General features: G+C 44.6%; 1 protein-coding gene across 5 annotated transcripts in view; it reads left to right on the top strand.

The window, feature by feature from the left end:
• Window positions 1–19,264, top strand: part of LOC140426958 (CCR4-NOT transcription complex subunit 6) — a 164,570-nt gene that overhangs the window by 84,950 nt on the left and 60,356 nt on the right. For all 5 annotated transcript variants that reach the window (XM_072512270.1, XM_072512272.1, XM_072512273.1 and 2 more), the window contains exons 5-6: window positions 3,238–3,342; window positions 3,428–3,496. In XM_072512270.1, coding sequence (XP_072368371.1) covers window positions 3,238–3,342; window positions 3,428–3,496 — 174 coding nt within the window. The remainder of the gene's footprint in view (window positions 1–3,237; window positions 3,343–3,427; window positions 3,497–19,264) is intronic.

The following is a 19,264-nucleotide window of genomic DNA, read 5'->3' as shown; positions in this document are numbered from 1 at the left end:
CCAGCGCTAATTTAGTTGTAGAAGTCCACCGATTCAGTCCCGGCGTTAACATTAGTTTCTCAAACGTAGAATCTTGGCAGCGGTTTATATTAGATGCTGAGTAGCTCTTGTATACAGGCTAGTGAAAGTTGCTGACATTTTAAATAGCTGAGTCATGGTTTACTCAATACTGGATTTAAGCTAACAGCTGTCCCACAGCGGACCGTCATACAACCAACTGACTATATTTTACAGCGACATGTGCATGCACAGTATGGGGGACAGAAATTTCTTGTCTGTAAAATAAATCAAATTCCGATTGCAAATTATTTCCAAATGTGCAATTGGAGCAGAAACATTAATTATTCTGTGACTGGGATTGTGATGAGTATTTTTCTAAACTGTGAAATAATTTTTGGGCAATCAAGAACCAAAGCTGAATGAAGGCTGAGTATATTAAGTCCATCCTGGGAGCACTTGCATGGTTGTGGATTGACACATTCGTCAAGCCAAATTCTGCCATCAGTTTATCGTGTGGACAATAGTGTTGGGATCCTTCATGAGGTAGAGCAGATATATTCAATCTTTTTGCTCCTGGGTGCTCCCACCTATGTTATCCCCTAGCACAACACGAGTAATTTTTATATGTAAAAACTATTTCAGCACTGCTTCTACTCACCATGTTATAACTGTTGCTATCATAGCACTGCAGAGCATATGGTCCTCATACCATCCTACCCCCTCTTTCCCTAACCATGAGTTCCAATCACTTGATTTCCAGTTTCCCCCTTTTTCCCATCAACCCTGACACTCAGACTTTCCTGGGGCATCAATGGTCCCAATTAGCTGCTTGATTGTCAGTCAAATAACGTCCTCCCCAATTCTCCAATTTAAAATAATCAACAATTGTGCAGTGTAAATGAAGAAAACACAACCTTTGAAGGCCATATGATTTTTTTTCCCCCCCTTAAATTGCTCTCTTAGTGTCCAGATTGATGTTTGATCCTGACATTTTCAAGACAGTCCTCCAAGGTTGTTCACACCTAATGATGGCCTCCAATCAGGACTTGGTATGATGTTCTCCTTTCTAGAATAATATGTGGAGATGCCTGCATTGGATTGGTGGGGGGGGTGCACAGTAAGAAGTCTTACAACAGCAGGTTAAAGTCCAATGGGTTTATTTGTAATCACTAACTTTCAGAGCATATCTCCTTCATCAGGTGAGTCACCTGGTGTAAGACTTCTTACTTTGTAGAACAAGACTAGGGGCAGGTTTAGCACAGTGGGCTAAATAGCTGGCTTGGAAAGCAGACCAAGGCCAGCAGTACGGGTTCAATTCCCCCCGAACAGGCGCCGGAATGTGGCGACTTGGGGCTTTCACAGTAACTTCATTTGAAGCTTACTTGTGACAAGCAATTTTCATTTCATTCATTTCAAGACTGCTAATATTTGATATGCGTTCACAGGTGAAAAATGAATTAGGTTAGACACCTTGATAGCTATGTTATTGTATAACTCAACACTTTGAAAAAACAGTAGAAGAGAAAATTAGGAGGGATGAAATTCAGCAGGGTAGAATATTAAATTAGTTCAAAGCTGTTTCAGTTTTGTTGGCATTGCTAATCCTAATAGTTCCCTAATGTTGACACATTCCACTCTTCCTCTATGAAGTTAGCAATTCACTTCTAATTGAGTAACTCCTTTTTTGCAGTTGGAACCCATTTTTTGCATCTCTTCATCTGATTGACAATCACGGTTGCGCGAATAGTAAATACAGTACAAATTTTTAAAAATCTAACTTTAATTGAATGGGTTAAGTTGCAATTGCTGATGTACGGCAGTGTGAGTGTTCAAGGGGTGAGGTGTGTAAATGAAAAGCAACAGCCCCTGATTGGGGCGGGGGGGGTCAACAACATATGCAGTATGATGTAAGCAACCCAAAACAGCTTCTTTCCCCATTACCAGACCCCTAAACGACCCTCTTATGGACTGACCTGATTAATACTACACTCCTGTATGCTTCACCCAATGCCGATGTCTATGTATTTACATTGTGCACCTTGTGTTGCTTGCCCGATTATGTATTTTAATTTTATTTTATTTTCTTTCATGTACTTAATGATCTGTTTGAGCTGCTAGCAAAAAAATACTTTTCACTGTACCTCAGGACACGTGACAATAAACAAATCCAATCCAAAAGGGGGCATATCATTTAGATTGAGCCACATTTAGTTAACAGCTTAACGAGAACATGAACATTTTTTATTAGCCGTGAGCATAATATAATCCAAGTTCAGAATCCTGTTTGAAAGGGAGAAATGGAAAACAGCTACAGAGCTAAGATTATAGGTTTAGGTGAGGCTGACTTCAATGGAACAAGACCGGCTGTCCACAGTAAATTGGGCAAATATCTTAATGAGTAAAATGACACCAGATCAGTGAGAGGTATTTGTGATACAGAGCCATTTTATATCACTAAAGATGTAATGATTTTCCTAAAACCCATCCATGGGCAACTCAAGAGGTAAGAGACTGGAGAGAAACTAAAAGAAAAGCAAACAAAAATGCCAAAAAAAGCATTGATCCTGGCAAATAGGAGGGGAAAACAGAAGACTGAGTTGGGACTGAAGCTGCCGGTTTACCCAGCTTGATCCTACCTTCATGCAATGGTGTACTTTTTAAAATCATCCCTTAAGTTACTTATGGCGAATCCTTTATTTAAATCCTTGTCACGAAATCCCAGTCAAGGACCCGATAGATAACATTCTCCCGTTTTTGTCAAGAAGTCAGAACATCCTACTCATTCAGCAGTGCTACTTGTAGCATCAAATGAGAACAGTCAGTTTGAACAGTGACATCCAGGTAAAATACAACACCAACATCCAGTAGCTCAAGCCTTAAATAGCAGAGTCAATCCACTGATGCTGGAATTCCTTTATGAAAGTAAACGTTGTTTGAGGATACTTCCTATGCCCAAGAGCCTTCAGTTTATGGACGCAATTTTCCAAATGAAGCCAGATCTAGTTGCCTGAGCTCAAGTTAAGATCTGGAGGAGAGAGCATTTCTATTTAGTTGTCGCCAGTAGTAAAGCCGTCTGCATTTTGATTAAGGGAAGAGAAAATACAAACAGAAGTATTAAATTATAAGCTTTGTCTTTGTTTAGTTGGAAGAGAACAGCATTGCTGTTTACATTACAATTGACATTACATTACAATTAAATTACCAGTTTGGCTGATATAACTTCCATATGATTCATAGGAAATCCTTTGGCACAAGAAATCCTTGGTCTTTATCAGGAACCAGATGGAACACGTAGGCTACTAAATTATCTGCTTGATAATTTGGCAGGCACTTCAAAAAGAAGTAAGTAGATAAATCCAAGTTTTATTTTGATTTATTTTTTAGATACAGATGTTATCAAATTAATGTACAATTTGATCTTCAATAGTTCAACCAGAACAGCCTCCACCAAGGTCATGGATTGTCTTACAAGAACCAGAACGAACACATCCCTCAGGTGAAATTAATTTTATTTTCTTAAAACATCATGCTCGTTATTGGGTTGAAGATAACTAGCAATTCAATAAAATTCACGTTTTTAGATGTAAAGCGTATGTATGATCCATAGATATGAATTTAGTGCCGATTACCTTCGTAAGAAGGTGAACTTTTTGTAATGATTAGTAAAAAAATTGGGCGATGTAGGGATAATTACTGTATGTAAAATAAGGTTTTTATAAAAATTGAGATATCTTGGTGAGGGTTGAGCTGTTCTACTGCTGAATTTGTTCTCATGCCCACCAAACGGGAAGAAAATGAAGGATGAAATCTGCAAACATATTTAATAAATAATGTTAAAAAAAGTTGTGATAATGGGGGATTTCAAGTATCTGATTATAGGCTGGGGAAAATAAAGTCTAAAGGGCAAATAGAGGGAAGAACTTCAATGTATACAGGAAAACCTTCCTGATTAATGTGTCTCATCCAATGAGGATGGTAAATGTAATTTTGGGAAATGAGTTGAGCTATGTGGAGCATGTTTCAGTGGGAGAACGTTTGAGAACCATGGTCACTATATCATTAAGTTTATTTAAGTTAAGAATTGTTGTGGCGAAGGATAAGCAACAATCAAATCTGAAAACTGGAAGATTCATTGGGTTGAAAAGGAATCTGGCTCGGGCGTATTGGAACTATAGATTGGCAGATAAAAAAGTAAATGAGCAATGGTAGGCCTTCAAAGGGGAGATAGTTCAGGTACAGAACTAAAAATATTCTTATAAGGGATAAAGGAAATACATCCAAAGCTGGAGCTCCCAGATAACTAAAGAAATTGAAATTAAAGTGAAACTATAAGAGAAAGCTTGTAATAAACGTCAGGTTCATAACGCAGCAAGTTTCATTTGCCTATCACCCCTGTCCTTGCTGACGCACATTAGTCTCATTTAAGCAATGCCTCGAATTTAAAATTCTCACCCTTGTTTTCAAATTCCTCCATGGACCTCCGTACCTTTGTAACCTCCTCCTCTCCTATAACCCTTCAGGATATATGCATTCCTCTATTTCTGGTCTCTTGTGCCTCCCCAATTTTAATGTCTGCACTACGGCCAGTCATGCTTTCAGCTGCTGGAGTACTAAGTTCTCCTTCCCCAAATCTCTCTACCTCGCTTTCTCTCTGAAAATCACCACTTTGAATAAGCTGGTTATTTGCCCTAATCTTCTTGTGTGGTTGGTGTCAAATTTTGTTTAATGTAGCTCCTGTAAAGTGTCTTGAACTTTTAATGCATTAAAGGTGCTTTTTAAATGTAAGTTCTTCTACAATAAAGAATTCAGCAGAAGAAAATAAGCAAAGAGAAAAAGATCAGCAGGTACCATAAAAGGAACGCTGAAGTTTTTAATAAACTTGTAAAGAGTAGAAGGTAAAGTGGGTCTGATTGAGGGACCAAGAAGGAAGTCATCTTGTGGTGGCAGATGACACGAGGTAACTTGCATCTACCTTTGCGAAAGAGGATGTTGCCAAAGGAAGGAAAATTGGATAGAATAAAAATAACAAGGAGGTGCTAAAAAAAATGCAGCACTGCTCTTAAGTGGAAAAGAATGCAATGCATCATAGGTTGCTATTTGAAGCAAGTATGAAAATAGCAGAGGCTCTGACTGCAGTCTTTAAAATATCATTGGGTATGTGAATGGTGCTGAAGAACTGGAGAGTTGCAAATGTGGCAGTCTGTTCACAAAATGGGAGAGAGATAAACCAGGGGTGGGATTTACTGACCAACCCGTTGTGTTTTTCGGTGGTGGAGGCGGCTCGCCAGCGGGATTTGCCAACCCCGGCGTTGTCGATGGGATTTCCTGGTGACTACACCCCTAATTGTCGGGAAACCCCTGTGCCGGTGTGGAACCGGAATATCCTACCGACGTGCTGGTGGATTGTGCCCCAGGTATCTACAGACCAGTTAGTCTAACATTGGTGCTGGATAACTTATCGAGACCATACATTTAGGACAACATTCATTGTTACTTGGAAGAATTGGCTAATAACTAAAAGCCAAAGGCAAATCCTTTTTGACACACTTGATTGTGATCTTCAATCACAAGCTGATGTTGTGTATTGTAAGGGCTGTTGATTCCTTTAGTTCCTATTTCTTTTGTCTTAATCGTTTTTGGTCCATGGACCATTAATGGAGACATAATAAGTCGAGCAGAGGACGTAAGGAACTCAAAGGATGCGATCTTCGAGCCTCGTTACACTCACGGTCAAGCGTAATGAGGCCGGTGAATAGCGGGAGAGGCCAAAAACAGGAACTGCACCAGACGCCAAGCAGTTTGCAATGCAACCGGCCTGCTCCCGTAGGCGAATTTGGAATCTCGCGGTAGCGTGGTGAGAAACCAATTATCACCACTTAAGCACCATTTCCATACAATTAACGAGAGCCACCTGTCATCCAATGGCCTCCTGTTATTCACTGGCCTCCCCAGCAAGTGCTCACGCTGGCGTCGATTAGTACTTTTTAAAAACTTGAACCTGGCGGAAGGGCTTCTGTGGGGAGCCGAGGAGCAGAGTAGCAATCTTTGCTCACAGGCAAAGAGACCGGGACGCTGGGCTTGCCACCCTAATGCTTGGCAGGGGATGGGGGACCCTCCTCAGGGATGGACCACCAATGGAGGGGGGGGGGGGGGGGGGTAGGCGCTGGGGGGGCAATCTCTTGCGGCACCACCAAGCCAACCCTTGGATCCCAACACCATTCCGGGGGCAACACCTGGCTTGCCGTCTGCCCCACTAATCATTCATATAGCCCCCAACGACTGCTGAGGCCTTTGGCTGCACGGCTGAAGGCAATCACTAACAGGGAATTGGCAATCATGGTTGAGTGAGCATTGGCACATGCCAAGTGGGTTCCCATGGGTAGGCGGGCTATGTAACACGTGGGAGTCATTGCCTAGCATTCCAATCGCACCGTGATGCCTGGACACTCTGTGGGAGTCAACACCACACACGCAGCCAACATCTGAACACCCAGGGGATAGGACACAGCTCCCGGGGCACAACCACGGCCGGAGGATGTGTGGGTGTCGTGGGGGGGGTGGAGGGGGGTTGCCTGGCAAGATAGGCAAAGGGTCGGCCGTCAGCCCGCATTGCGGAAGAAAGTCAATGGTTGTGCACAGATTTATTGTTCAATATATGCCACCACTGTCCTGATGGTGCCCTTAGTGATCCTCAATGTGCTTTGCCCTCCCAGCTCTACCACAGCATCTGGTTGTGTCCCCAGGATGCACATCAGAGGTGGAGGCAGCCAGCTGACTACCACACCCCAGGCAGCACTGGCTGCCATGTGGCTCCCTCTTCAGGACCCTTGGGGACACAGGGCATCCCTCCTGGCCTCTACAATGTCCAGGAGCCTCCCCAGGTCAGCATCCCCGAATCTTGGTGCCGGCCTCCTCGGTGCCATTGTTGCAAGTTGGCTGAGTAAGTGCAACCTCAGTGCTGCTTGATGTTGTTCGCGGGGCGGCGGGGGCTGGCGAGCACAGTCCCGGCAAGAAGCCCATGAGGCCTCGTTAAGTAGATCAATTAACGTTGAATAGTATTGCTGGGCCGAGTGCCAGGAAACCCGTGGTAATCCCCACTCACTATAGCACTTGGCAATTTTCCTGGAGAATCGTGCCCAAAGTATCAAAGTAGTACACTGGTGTTATAAAGTTTTGTGCTTTGGTCAGAAGAACCTAGACTTTATGGCACCCAAGAGTTTGAGGAGTTTGCTTCGGGTGGATGGCTGGCAGCCAATGGATTGACAAGGGACAGTATTCTGCCCAGTAACCAACAGTGACTAGCTCCTGTCAGGTGGGTTTTTTGGAAGCGATCCTGAGAGAAGCTATTGTACCCACAAGGTGGAAGCAGCTCTTTCTCTGCTCTGCTGCATACCATCTGAAAGCAGAAGTTTCTAAGCTCTGAAAGAAGATTCTCTCGCGAATGCTGGCTGACTATTTCTGTGAGCCTATAGTGAAAACCATTACAAGCTGAAAGAAAAGATGCATCCATTTAAAAGTCTAGACTGAAGAAATAAATTAACTGGAAAACGTCCATCTGAAACAAACTCTCTTATCCTTTTACTTTCATCATTAATTTACACCCCTCTTTCCCCTCGGTGTTTGTTTGCCTGTGTTTGTGTAGAGAATGGGGCAGATTAAAAGGGTGGTTAGAGATTAGATAGTAGTTAACCACTTGTATCGTTGCCTATTTAGTTAAAGTTAGTCTTAATAATAAAAAGTTAATTTTAAAACCTTGTGACTGTAGTTATTGGACAGCCGAAGGCCTCTGGTATTTTAAAAATAGATGTTCATTTCAACTGTGTTTCAATTCCGGGTCAAGTGGATCTGGAATTGACCGTGTACTAGTCCAGGGTGTTGTAACAGTATGTGTACTTGCAAAAGAAATCTGATAGTGTCACAAGTTGCCAAAATTGAAGCCCACAGGATTTGAGGACTTGAGTGTTAACGCAGAATTGGCTGAGGAAAAAACAGCAATAATTAATCATTTTCTTGTTGCGTACCTATGATTACTTCGGGTATACGGCACAGAAACAGTCCATTGAGCCCAACCAGTCCATGCCAGCATTCATGTTCCCAATTGAGACTCATTTCACCTTTTCTCGTCAAAATCTACCATTGCAACCATCAGTTGCAATGATGGTTGCAATGGTATGATTTTCTAGTATGTTTTTCTAGTTTCCCTTATTGTATCCATAATATTTGCATCAGCCACTTCTTATGCTATTGAGTTCCATCTACCATACCATTCTTTGGCTTCTCAATTCCCTGTTTAATTTCTTGGTTATCAAGCTGGAGGAAAGTATGCAATGTATCCCCAGAGGCCAGTTATGGGTGAACTGCACTTTTTGATCATTTATTACCTGGACTTGGGGTTTGGAGGCATAATTTTATGCAGCCTGGAAATGTAATGAACCGTGACGAGGATTGTAGCAGACCTCAGGAAGACATACACTGGTGCAATGGGCAGACACATGGCAGATGAAACTTCATGCAAAGAAATCTGAAATGATGCATTTTGGAAGGAAGAGTAACGAAAGGCAATGGAAGCTATTATGGATGGTGGGGGATATCATTTGTTTTGTAGAATTGGTTGCTTGAGGTTCCATTTATGTTAATGTATATAAATTCATGTTTTATACATGTTCATATGTATTATATAAATATGTTTATATACGCACACTTATCTCAGCATTTTAAAACCTGTCATCTCATCCCAATCTTCAGTTCCTCAATAAGGCAGATTGAATTCTGAGATTTATTCCTCCTAAACTAGATTGTTGAATAGAATATTTACAGTGCAGAGGGAGGCCATTCGGCCCATTGAGTCTGCACAGACCCACTGAAAGTGCACCCTAGTCCCACTCCCCTGTCCCATCTCTGTAACCCACCTAATCTTTGTTGCTCTCTTTGGTTGGCTCTGAATATGCCGGTCAATATGGTCGCCTTCCTTAATCCTCATTATGTTTGCTCTAGAGTCGCCAGGTATCTTTCGATACCGCCACCAGGTTCAAACCCGAATACTGATCAAAGAGTCGGAACACCAGTTATTTAGTTCAAAGTCAATACTATTTATTTACACAGTAATATCGACTCGTGCACGAAATACTACAGACTAAACTATCACGACTGCTAAAGCCTATACTTAGCTTTGGGCGCCCACTCAGTCAGAGGAACAATGGCCATTGTTTGGATCTGAAGCTGCTGGGGTCGAAGTGGTAGAGGCGAAACAGCTAAGGTCGTCCCTCTGGTAGTGAGCGTTGACCTTGGACTTACTTGCTTCTGGAGCAACTGGTGGACGGGTTTCTCCGCTGTGAGAGCCAAGTCCAAGAAAGCGATTCTCTTTTGGGGCCTTCTTCTTTTACCCGAAGGGGCTTCGCGCGCTTATGGGAGGGCCTTGAACTTGGCCCCAATCAATTGGGCCGTATCTTGATGACTCGTATTGATCTTGACCAATAAAGGGGTGGGTGCCCTGATGGCTGGGTGTGTCCTAGGTGGCCGTTGGCCTGCATTGTTTTCTGCTTTCGGTTTGGGGAACTGGCACCGCGAGGTCTGGGGCCAGATCGGTTACTTAAGTATCTTCCTTTGTTCCCGGAGATGGGCCATCCATATGCTAATGGGCCTACAGTTTCAGTCTTGTCTGGGAGCTGCAGCTCCAATATGCAGACAGGCTCTGTGCCTGCTAGCTTTCTTAACATTGTCCATTTTTCCCTGCAATCTTTGCAAATGTCCATTTTGTATTCTGGAAGTGGCCATCCCAGATTGCTACACTCCCTCCGTGTGATCCTCAACGCGAAGCGTGAAGGATCAAATAACCGCGTCATCTTCGTTCTCCTCCCAAGTTGGGCACCTGTAAGCACTTCATAGGATCTACACTGCTCTGTCCTATGAATTGCAACTCTTACCTAAATTATTTACATACTTACATCATTATAAAATTCTACGGGGCGCTATGACATTCAGGCATGCATTACAAAATAAAAAAACTGGAACCTCTAACTATCCTTAATTAAACTATCCTTACTCAAACAATCAAAAGAATTTACAACATTTTAAAGTGTACAAATAGCAGCAGCACAGGTCTCTCTGGCTTGACAGTCAAGCACAGAGTTTTACATTTTTTATTGGAACGAACAAAACACAAAAAATGGATGCACTTTAATTCACTTAAAGGGGTTGGGGGGGTTTGTTGAAGTCCGAAAATAGGTGATCTGAGGGTGCATATCGGAGTGCGAGTGCGGGTGGCTTTCCTCTGCCATTTCCTCAGTCTTAGAGTCTGAACGACACTGCAGAGTATCGCAAGTACGAATAGTGATTCCACAACGTAGGATAGCGAATACCAGGTGATGAACCGGTCACACCAGGTCGGTGTACTGGTAACTACCTCGGGGTTTAATGTATGGCAGGGGTGGGAAACATTCGCGGCCTGCATGGTAGGTGTCAGGGGGGTTGCGTCCTTGCGCAACTGGAGGGATTCTGCTAAGATCCAACTGTAAAGCATGATGGTTGTCTTCATCTTCCTTTCTGTCTTCTTCTGAAGTTCCGAAGTTCTATGGACACGAGTATAATATCTGTTATTATCTTGCTTAAGATCTCGTATGTCTGCCTGTCTGCCCTCTTATTGCCAATTATCCATTATAATTGGTCACCATCTGTGACTCCCTCATTTTTTTTTAAACCAAATATTTTGGACAAGACATCCGAGAAAAACTGACACAGTGCGAGCCGTCTCGCAGCCTGTGCGATCTACCATCCCAGTGTTTCGAGGATGTAAATAGCATTTGGAAGCAACCAAACGGTTGCCATAAACAAAACAAAAAAAGAGTTTTTAACGTAGAGAGCCAAAATGGGGTGCGTATGGTAAGAATGGGTGGAACTCCGGGTAGGGCGGTGACCAGTGCCGTGTGTGCTCTACCCGAGATTAGCTGACCAGAGGGGGGGCGTCCTCAGGCAGGGTGGGGACCAGTGCCGTTTCTCCACTGCCTGAGTGACCGGCAAGAACGGTACGAATATATGGTCGTCGTGGTGGCTGCCTCTCGTGATTACCTTCAAATCAGGAGAGTAGCTATGATTGGTTGTCTGCCGACAAACTAGTTCCTCTGAACGGTTGTCTGTCGACAAACTTGTTCCATTAACTGCCAGTGGGCGTTAAAAGAGTGATGGCGTGGGGCCATGAAAACGTTAAATTGACAAACGACATTTGACGTTCACAATAACGAACAAACATACATTACAAACATGGTGCAGGTTCGATCAGAAAGGACACCGTAACTCCATCGGTTCCTTTTTACCATCATCTGGACATCTCATTGCTCAGTAGCAAACAGAGTCGCAAAGGGATTCGTTTGGTGGGAGTCAGACTCTATGTCATCTTCTCCCGGCTGCCATACTCTTGATTGGAGTAGGTTTGCTAAAGCTGCGTGGGGCAAATTGGGGTCCATCTCATCATTCCGGATGAGCCTGAACGAATTGTCTCGGTGCCAGAATCTTGTGTCGAGGTTGGAGCTGCTAGGTTTTAATCCGTAATCGTCGGGCAGTGGGTCTGGGTCAGGGGCTTTAATGTTTGTTATCTCGAAGGATCGCTGGAATCATGTTCGGAATCGCTGGGAGTGGGGCCTGGTGCAGGGGTGTAATCGTAGCGTGGTGTGCTGGGGCTGTCGCTATCGCTATCTCTGTCGCTGTCGCTGCTGGTTGAAGGAAGGGAGAGGCGGAGTCATGCCTCTAGGGGTGGAGTTGAAGTCGTGTCTGAGGATGGACTGGACTGGTTGGGGGGCGGGTAGGAATACGTCATTCGTGGGCGGGGCGTGCTCATCTGCTGCTGCAAGTGAGATGTGGTGTGCATGGTTGTTCTGCGAGCCATAAGCCTTGAGCTGTTTTTTGTGAAACCACGCAGACTTGCCATTGGGATATGTGATCTTGTATACAGAGGGGCTGACTTTGTCAGAGATGGAGTACGGTCCGGAAAATTTGGGGGAAAGGAATGAACTGGGGTTGTATCGGGATAGCATCACTTGCTGCCCGACTGCAAACTCGGTGGCATGTACCGTTTTATCAAAGCAAGCCTTGCTTTGTTTCTTCCGTGTCGCAAGTCTGACAGCTGCTGCGAGCTGTGCTGCCTTTACATTATCAATAATCTGCTGTACTGCTTTTTCATGCGTGAGGGCGGTGACTGTGGGGCCAGGCCAAATCCAGTCCTAATAAATATTCTGTCCCTTTCATGTGGTGTCCGGTCATGAGGGTGTGGGGTGTGTATCCTGTGGACGTGGATACTGTGTTTCAAATGAACATTAATGCAAATGGGAGAACGGTGTCCCAGGTGCTGTTGCACCATTTTCCTGAGGGTGGCTTTTAGAATTCTGTTCATCCTTTCTACAATGCCGCTTGATTGGGGGTGGTACGCAATATGACATTTTTGCTTTATTACGAAAATTGAGGACGTTTTTCATCACTTTTCCTGTAAAATGGGAGCCTTGATCGGACTCTATACTGCGTGGGGGTCCCCATCTTGTAAAGATGTGCTGTGTTAGGATTTTAGCTGTCTTTTTTGCAGTGTTTGTTCTGGATGGAAAAGCTTCCACCTGTTTTGTGAAGGTATCGATGACCACCAACACATAGTTAAAACCATTTCTGCAGGGGGGGTATGGGTCCTATACAATCTATTTGCAAATTCGTCCAGGGGCCATTAACGGGGCAGGTGTGACTTAGCTGGGCTTTCCTTGCATATCTGTCCGGATTGTTCTGGGCACAAATTAAGTAATTCTCGATGTAATGAGTGGCTTCTAAATCAGGCCACCAGCAGAGAGGTCTGAGGTGGGCTCGGGTGGGTTCAATGCCCTGGTGTCCATGATTGTCATGGAACTGACATAATTTGGTTCCTGTCCTGGCTGGGGACTGTATAAATGCCGTCTTTTAAAATCACACCGTCATGTGTGGTTATCGCGTTTTTAAACTGATCATATGGGGCTGGGAAGTTACGTTTTAAAACTTCCCTGAGCTTCTCATCTTTTTGAGCCATTGCCAAATCTTGAATGTTGGTCTGTGAGACCTGAACTGCGTGTACTGGGGCGCTTTCGGGGGGGGTTCCAAAAGTGACCATGTCTGGAACCTGCCTTCGCTCGGGCGTCTGCTTTAACGTTACTAGGGGGGGAAGAACGATGTGCTAACTACAAACTTTAATAATGCCACATTTCCTACCTTTAGCTGTCTCTAGGATATGCCGGAATAATGGGGCTAAGGGTAGGGGCTTTCCGCTTGCGGAAACGAATCCTCTAGTTTCCCACAGGGGTAGGAATTCGGTTAAACTGTTGCAGACATATAAACTGTCCGAATATATGTCGGCTGGGGTCGGAAACGAGTCGGGGTGATCTACAATGTACGCTATGGCTGCCAGTTCTGCTGCCTGTGAGCCTAAGTGTCCTGGCAATTTTAACAAAATCTCTTCGAGTGCGCGTCCTCTACATAAATACCGCAACAGTAATTCTTTTCCCATTTAAAACTGTGGAGGAGCCATCCACATAGATTCTCAGGGGTGCGCACGTGTCTGTGGGCTGGGGTCTCTGTGGTGTACTACCTGCTTTCCTGGGAGTTGACTTGGGTATAAAGGGTCTTGTCTTATTTTTAGTGGAGATGATCTCACATTCGTGGGGTACCTGCATATTGTAAATTATCGGCTCGGAAAGTGTGGGTCTTGGTTCTTTTAACTGTAATGTCCCGTTCCTGTAAAAGAAGGGTCCAACGGGCACGGATTTGGCTGACTGTGCCATCCTTAGTCCATCTGTAGTAGCAGATCATCTACATATTGGAACAGACAATCGGGTCGGGAAAATTTTGCTAATCCATTTGCCAGCTGTCGGTGGAAAATGGAGGGGGAGTTGTGGAAGGCATGTCCACGTATATTGTTGTCCCTGGAATGTGAATTTATATTGGCACGCTTTATCCAATGGAATGGACCAAAAGCCGTTGCTAATATCCAAAACCGAAAAAAGTTTTGACTGGGGTCCCTGTTTGAGCATGGTCTCTGGACTCGTGGCTACGGTGGGAGCCGCTACTGGGGTTACTTTGTTCAGTTACTGGTAGTCCAAACGTGCTCTGAAACTCATTCTGAACGGAAAGCAGAGATTGCAATTCTGCAATTTGCTTCCGGCACTTTGTGTGATCTACCGAGCTCTGCCTTTGTTCCGTCTGGAAGTGTGGAGCGCTCGTAGGGCTGCTTTTAAGTCGTTGCACTGTTTCTGCAACTGCTCAACCTGTTGTTCAGTTTCCTGTCTTACCAAGACCGCACGTTGCGTGTCTTGGTAGGCCTTATCATATTGGGTCTGAAATGGGCGAGACAAGACCAGCTTGGCATCAGCCACCTCCTTGTCCCTCGCCGCTAACTGCTCTCTCAATTCCCTGTTCTCCTCAAATTCGCTCACATCTCCTTCACTATTCCTGTCTCTCTCCTCAATCTCTCTACGGAGCGTCCTAACGACCTCCTCTGTGCCTCACAATTGTGCCAAGCAGGACACGATTGCCATCGGCTTGCGAGCTTTCCCTAAGCTCTTCTTGTGGATCTCCCACCAAGTATTCCCTATACTTCCGGGACCTGTTTCATCATTGGCGCAGAATTCACTCCAAAGGGGCCATCCTTTCCCTTTGAGATATTTTCTGATCTCTTCTTCCCATACGGGACACTGTCCTACTCTACTGTTCGTCGCGGCCTCAAATTCCTGAGGTTCATAAGGCGTTCCATTGCCTTCATTGCCATTTTTATCTATCTCTGGGTTCTCTACTGAATTTGGAACAGGGGGTGATAAAGTGGTGATGTAAACACTGGTACGGCTTACACTAATTTCCGGCCTACAAAACTCCCGACAGTTTTACGCAACAAAATCTCTCAGGTTTACCTTGCATCCCTGTTCGTACGCATGCATTAACACACTTCCAAATCTCAGAGGCTTGATCAGTATTGTTCTTACACTTGTGGTTTTTCTGTTTCCAATTGGACTCCAATTCAAATTTGGGTTCTCTCGGAGTGACTAGGCCACTTCTAGGTCAAGTCCCGTCAGAGGTCGCCAGTGAATGTTGCTCTCTTTGGTTGGCTCTGAATATGGCAGTCAATATGGTCGCCTTCTTTAATCCTAATTGTGTTTGCTCTAGAGTTGCCAGGTATCATTCGATACCGCAACAAGGTTCAAACCCGAATGCTGTTCAAAGAGTCGGTACACCAGTTAGTTAGTTCAAAGTCAATACTATTTATTTACACACACAGTAATATCTACTCATGCACGGCATACTACAGACTAAACTATCACTACTGCTAAAGCCTATACCTAACTTCGGGCGCCCACTCAGTCAGAGGAACAATGGCCGTTGCTCGGATCTGAGGCTGCTGGGGTCGGAGTGGTAGAGGGGAAACAGCTAAGGTCATCCGCCTGGTAGCGAACGTTGACCTTGGCTGGGTGTGTCCTAGGTGGCCGTTGGCCTGCTTTGTTTTCTGCTTTCGGTTTGGGGAACTGGCGCCGTGAGGTCTGGGGCCAGATCGGTTACTTAAGTATCTTCCTTTGTTCCCGGAGATGGGCCATCCATATGCTAATTGGCCTACAGTTTCAGTCTTGTCTGGGAGCTGCGGCTCCAATATGCAGGCAGGCTCTGTGCCTGCTTGCTTTCTTAACATTTGTCCATTTTTCCCTGCAATCTTTGCAAATGTCCATTTTGTATTCTGGAAGTGGCCATCCCAGATGGTTACACCTTTGGACACTAAGGGGCAATTTAGTATGGCCAATCCACCTAACCTGCACATCTTTAGACTGTGGGAAGGAACTGGAGCACCCGGATGAAACCCACGCATACACTGGGAGAATGTGCAGACTCCACCGAGATGGTCACCCAAGGCCGGAATTGAACCCGGGTCCCTGGAGCAGTGAGGCAGCAGGGTTGTCATAATACTGAGAAAATGCATAATGATGCTTTTTTTGTCGAGTCCCTAAAACTACAAATAGAATACAAAATGTGACCGTATGTTTTATTTGCATCAAGCTAGAATCATTTGTTTCCTTAAATTCTTTTCCTAAGATCTCTATTAATTTCTTTCTCCATAAAGGCAAATTATTATTTTTTTTTTTTTAAATAGTATATTTTCACGGTAACTGCAATCTCTACAACACCCTTGTACTTTTGGACCATAACAAAATTATATAGATATGACCATGCAGGTGCTTTGTTGTGACATGGAAGCTTGTGGCGAGCATTGCAATCCCAAACAGCCGCAACTGCAGTAAATGCATCTACAGGGACTTCAGCTTTGATGTTGAACTGGAGTCTGAGGTGTAGGCAGGGCAATAGGGTGGAGGAGTGTTACCTGGCTACTTTCTTTCAGGAAAGAGTCACATCTTAGTTTATGATGTAGTACAGAACTTGGTTAATATTCATTCACAGAGGATGTGAATATGGCAGGCAAGGGGACTATAGGTGTGGAGCTTGAGGAGCCTCAATGTTTACACTTATTCAGTAGGTATGAGATTCTTTCAGCCTGTGAGATGAATGAAGTCTGAAGGGTTGAAAAGATCACTGAAGTGGTGGAGTTAAGAAGAATGTGATAGTACGAAGAGACTGAATAGGTGAGGAAATAAGACACTGCTCTCTGTAGCTGACTGGTAGTTTGGAAGATTGTGATGCCTGCCTGGTACCAGGGTTAAAGACATCGCATGTTTGGACAAAGATTTTGGAGTGGGAGGATCAGGTGGTCATGGTTCACACAGGAACCAGTGATGTAGGTAGAAGAATAATGAGCTTCTCGTACAAATTTAAGTTCAGGAGTAGGCCAGTCAGACACTTGAGCCTGCTTTGCCATTCACCAAGGTCATGACTAATTAATTTGTCGCCTCAACGCCACTTTTCCACCAGAATCTAGTGCCCGGTTCCCACGAGCATGCTGTGTGTTAACAGGAGAGGGATGCCATCTATCTGACCACACTCCAAGCCTTAATCCAGCAGCACTATGCACTGACCAGAGTCAGCTATCTCAGGCCTTCCAGTGATCTGCAATGCCTTTTGAAAGCGTAGCGGGATTTTGAGTGCAGAATATTCAGAACCTCAATAATCTCTGCATTACGACCTGATCCATTCGCAAATTAGCAAAAGTTTAAACAGATCAGAGAGTTGATTGCCTGTCAGGAATAGTGGAGTGGTGTAAAGAGACAGGTTTCGATTTGTGATACACTGGCGCCAGTTCTTGGGTGGGTGTGGGGGAGAGAACTGTTCTGTTGAGATGGGCTGCACTTAAGCAACGATGAAACCAGTGACCATGCTAGGGCTTTAACTTAAAAGTGGGGTTGGGGTTCAGGTGAGAGGCAATTTATAAATGTAATACATGAAAAGTCCAGCCACAAGAGCTGTGTATTGTTTTGGGTAAAGATAGTGTGACAGGAAGGGATAACAATTGAATGGTAATAGTGCATTAATAAATACGATCAGGTGAAGGAGAAAAAGTTTAAATTAAAGGCACATTTTCTGAATGCATGAAGAAGCATTCACAGCAAGATGATTAATGGACAAAAACAGATAAATGGGTTTTATTTAATAACATTAGAGATGCAGTTAATTGTGTGGTGACCAAGATTGGGAGCTAAATATTTCAGGGTGCTTGATATGTTGAAAAGACAGACATGGTCTGTCAGGACAGCATAGTGGTTAATATGGCTGCCTCACAGTGCCAGAGATCGAGGTTCAATTCCAGCCTTGGGTGACTGGGAATTTGAAGTGGCAATGCATGTGGATAAGGTGGTCAAGAAGGCATACGCATGCTGGCCTTCATCGGTCGGGGCATTGAATATAAAAATTGGCCAGTCAAGTTACGCTGTACAGGACTTGAAAAATGAAAAAATGAAATGAAAATCGCTTATTGTCACAAGTAGGCTTCAAATTAAGTTACTGTGAAAAGCCCCTAGTCGCCACATTCCGGCGCCTGTTCGGGGAGGCTGTTACGTGAATTGAACTGTGCTGCTGGCCTGCCTTGGTCTGCTTTCAAAGCCAGCGATTTAGCCCTGTGCTAAACAGCCCCTAGTTAGGCCTCATTTGGAATGTTGTGTACAATTCTGGTCGCCACACTACCGGAAGGATGGGGATGCCTTGGAGAGGGTAAGGAGCGGTTTACTAGGATGTTGCCTGGTGTGGAGGGCATTAGCTATGAGGAGAGGTTAGATAAACTCGGTCTATTCTCACTGGAACTGGAGGTTGAGAGGCGACCTGATGGAGGTCTACAAGATTGAGTGGACAGAGTGGATAGTCAGATGCTCTTTCCTAGGGTAGGAGAGTCAAGTACTAGGGGACATAGGTTTAAACTGTGTGGGGAAAAGTTTGGAATAGATGTGCGAAGCAAATACATGGAGGGTGGTAAATATATGGAACGTGCTCCCTGAGGAGGTGGTGGGAGCGGGTACAATAGCGGCATTTAAGGGGCATCTAGACAAATATATGAATAGGGTGGGAATAGAAGGATACGGACTCCGTAAGTGCATACGGTTTTAGTTTAGGCAGGTGCCATGGTCGGCGCAGGCTTGGGGGGGCCGAAGGACCTGTTCCTGTGCTGTATTATTCTTTGTTCTTTGACTCTCTTTGTGGAGTTTGCATTTTCTCCACGTGTCTGCATGGGTTTCCTCCCGGGTGCTCCGATTTCTTCCCACAGTCCAAAGATGTGCAGGTTAGGTGGGTTGGCCATGCTAAATTGGCCTTTGGTGTTAGTTGGGTTATTTGTGGATGGGGCAGTGCAGTGGGCCTCGGTAGGGTGATCTTTCAGCGGGTCATTGTAGACTCAGTGGGCACTGTAGGAATTCTAAAATGGGGAAAAAAGAGTGTGGAGAGCACTGATAATAAAGGTCAATACTGAGGAAAGACCTCTGATCAGAAGAGCAGAAAGTGGAATTCATTATGGGCGAAAATAACACGGGCAGAAAATACTGGTAAGAGTAGTTTGCAAACCTTCTAATAGTAGTTATACAGTTGGACTAAGTATTAAGATGAACGTTCAAGGGCAGCACGGTGGCGCAGTTGTTAGCTTTGCTGCCTCACGGCGCCGAGGTCCCAGGTTCGATCCCGACTCTGGATCACTGTCTGTGTGGAGTTTGCACATTCTCCCCGTGTTTGTGTGGGTTTCGCCCCCACAACCCAAAGATGTACCGGGTTGGTGGATTGGCCACTCTAAATTGCCCCTTAATTGGAAAAAATGATTTGGGTACTCTAAATTTATTTTTAAAATAAAAGAGGAACG

The sequence above is a fragment of the Scyliorhinus torazame genome, chromosome 7, assembly GCF_047496885.1.
Source record: "Scyliorhinus torazame isolate Kashiwa2021f chromosome 7, sScyTor2.1, whole genome shotgun sequence".
Lineage (NCBI taxonomy): Eukaryota > Metazoa > Chordata > Chondrichthyes > Carcharhiniformes > Scyliorhinidae > Scyliorhinus > Scyliorhinus torazame.
This window is presented reverse-complemented; position numbering and strand designations above follow the sequence as displayed.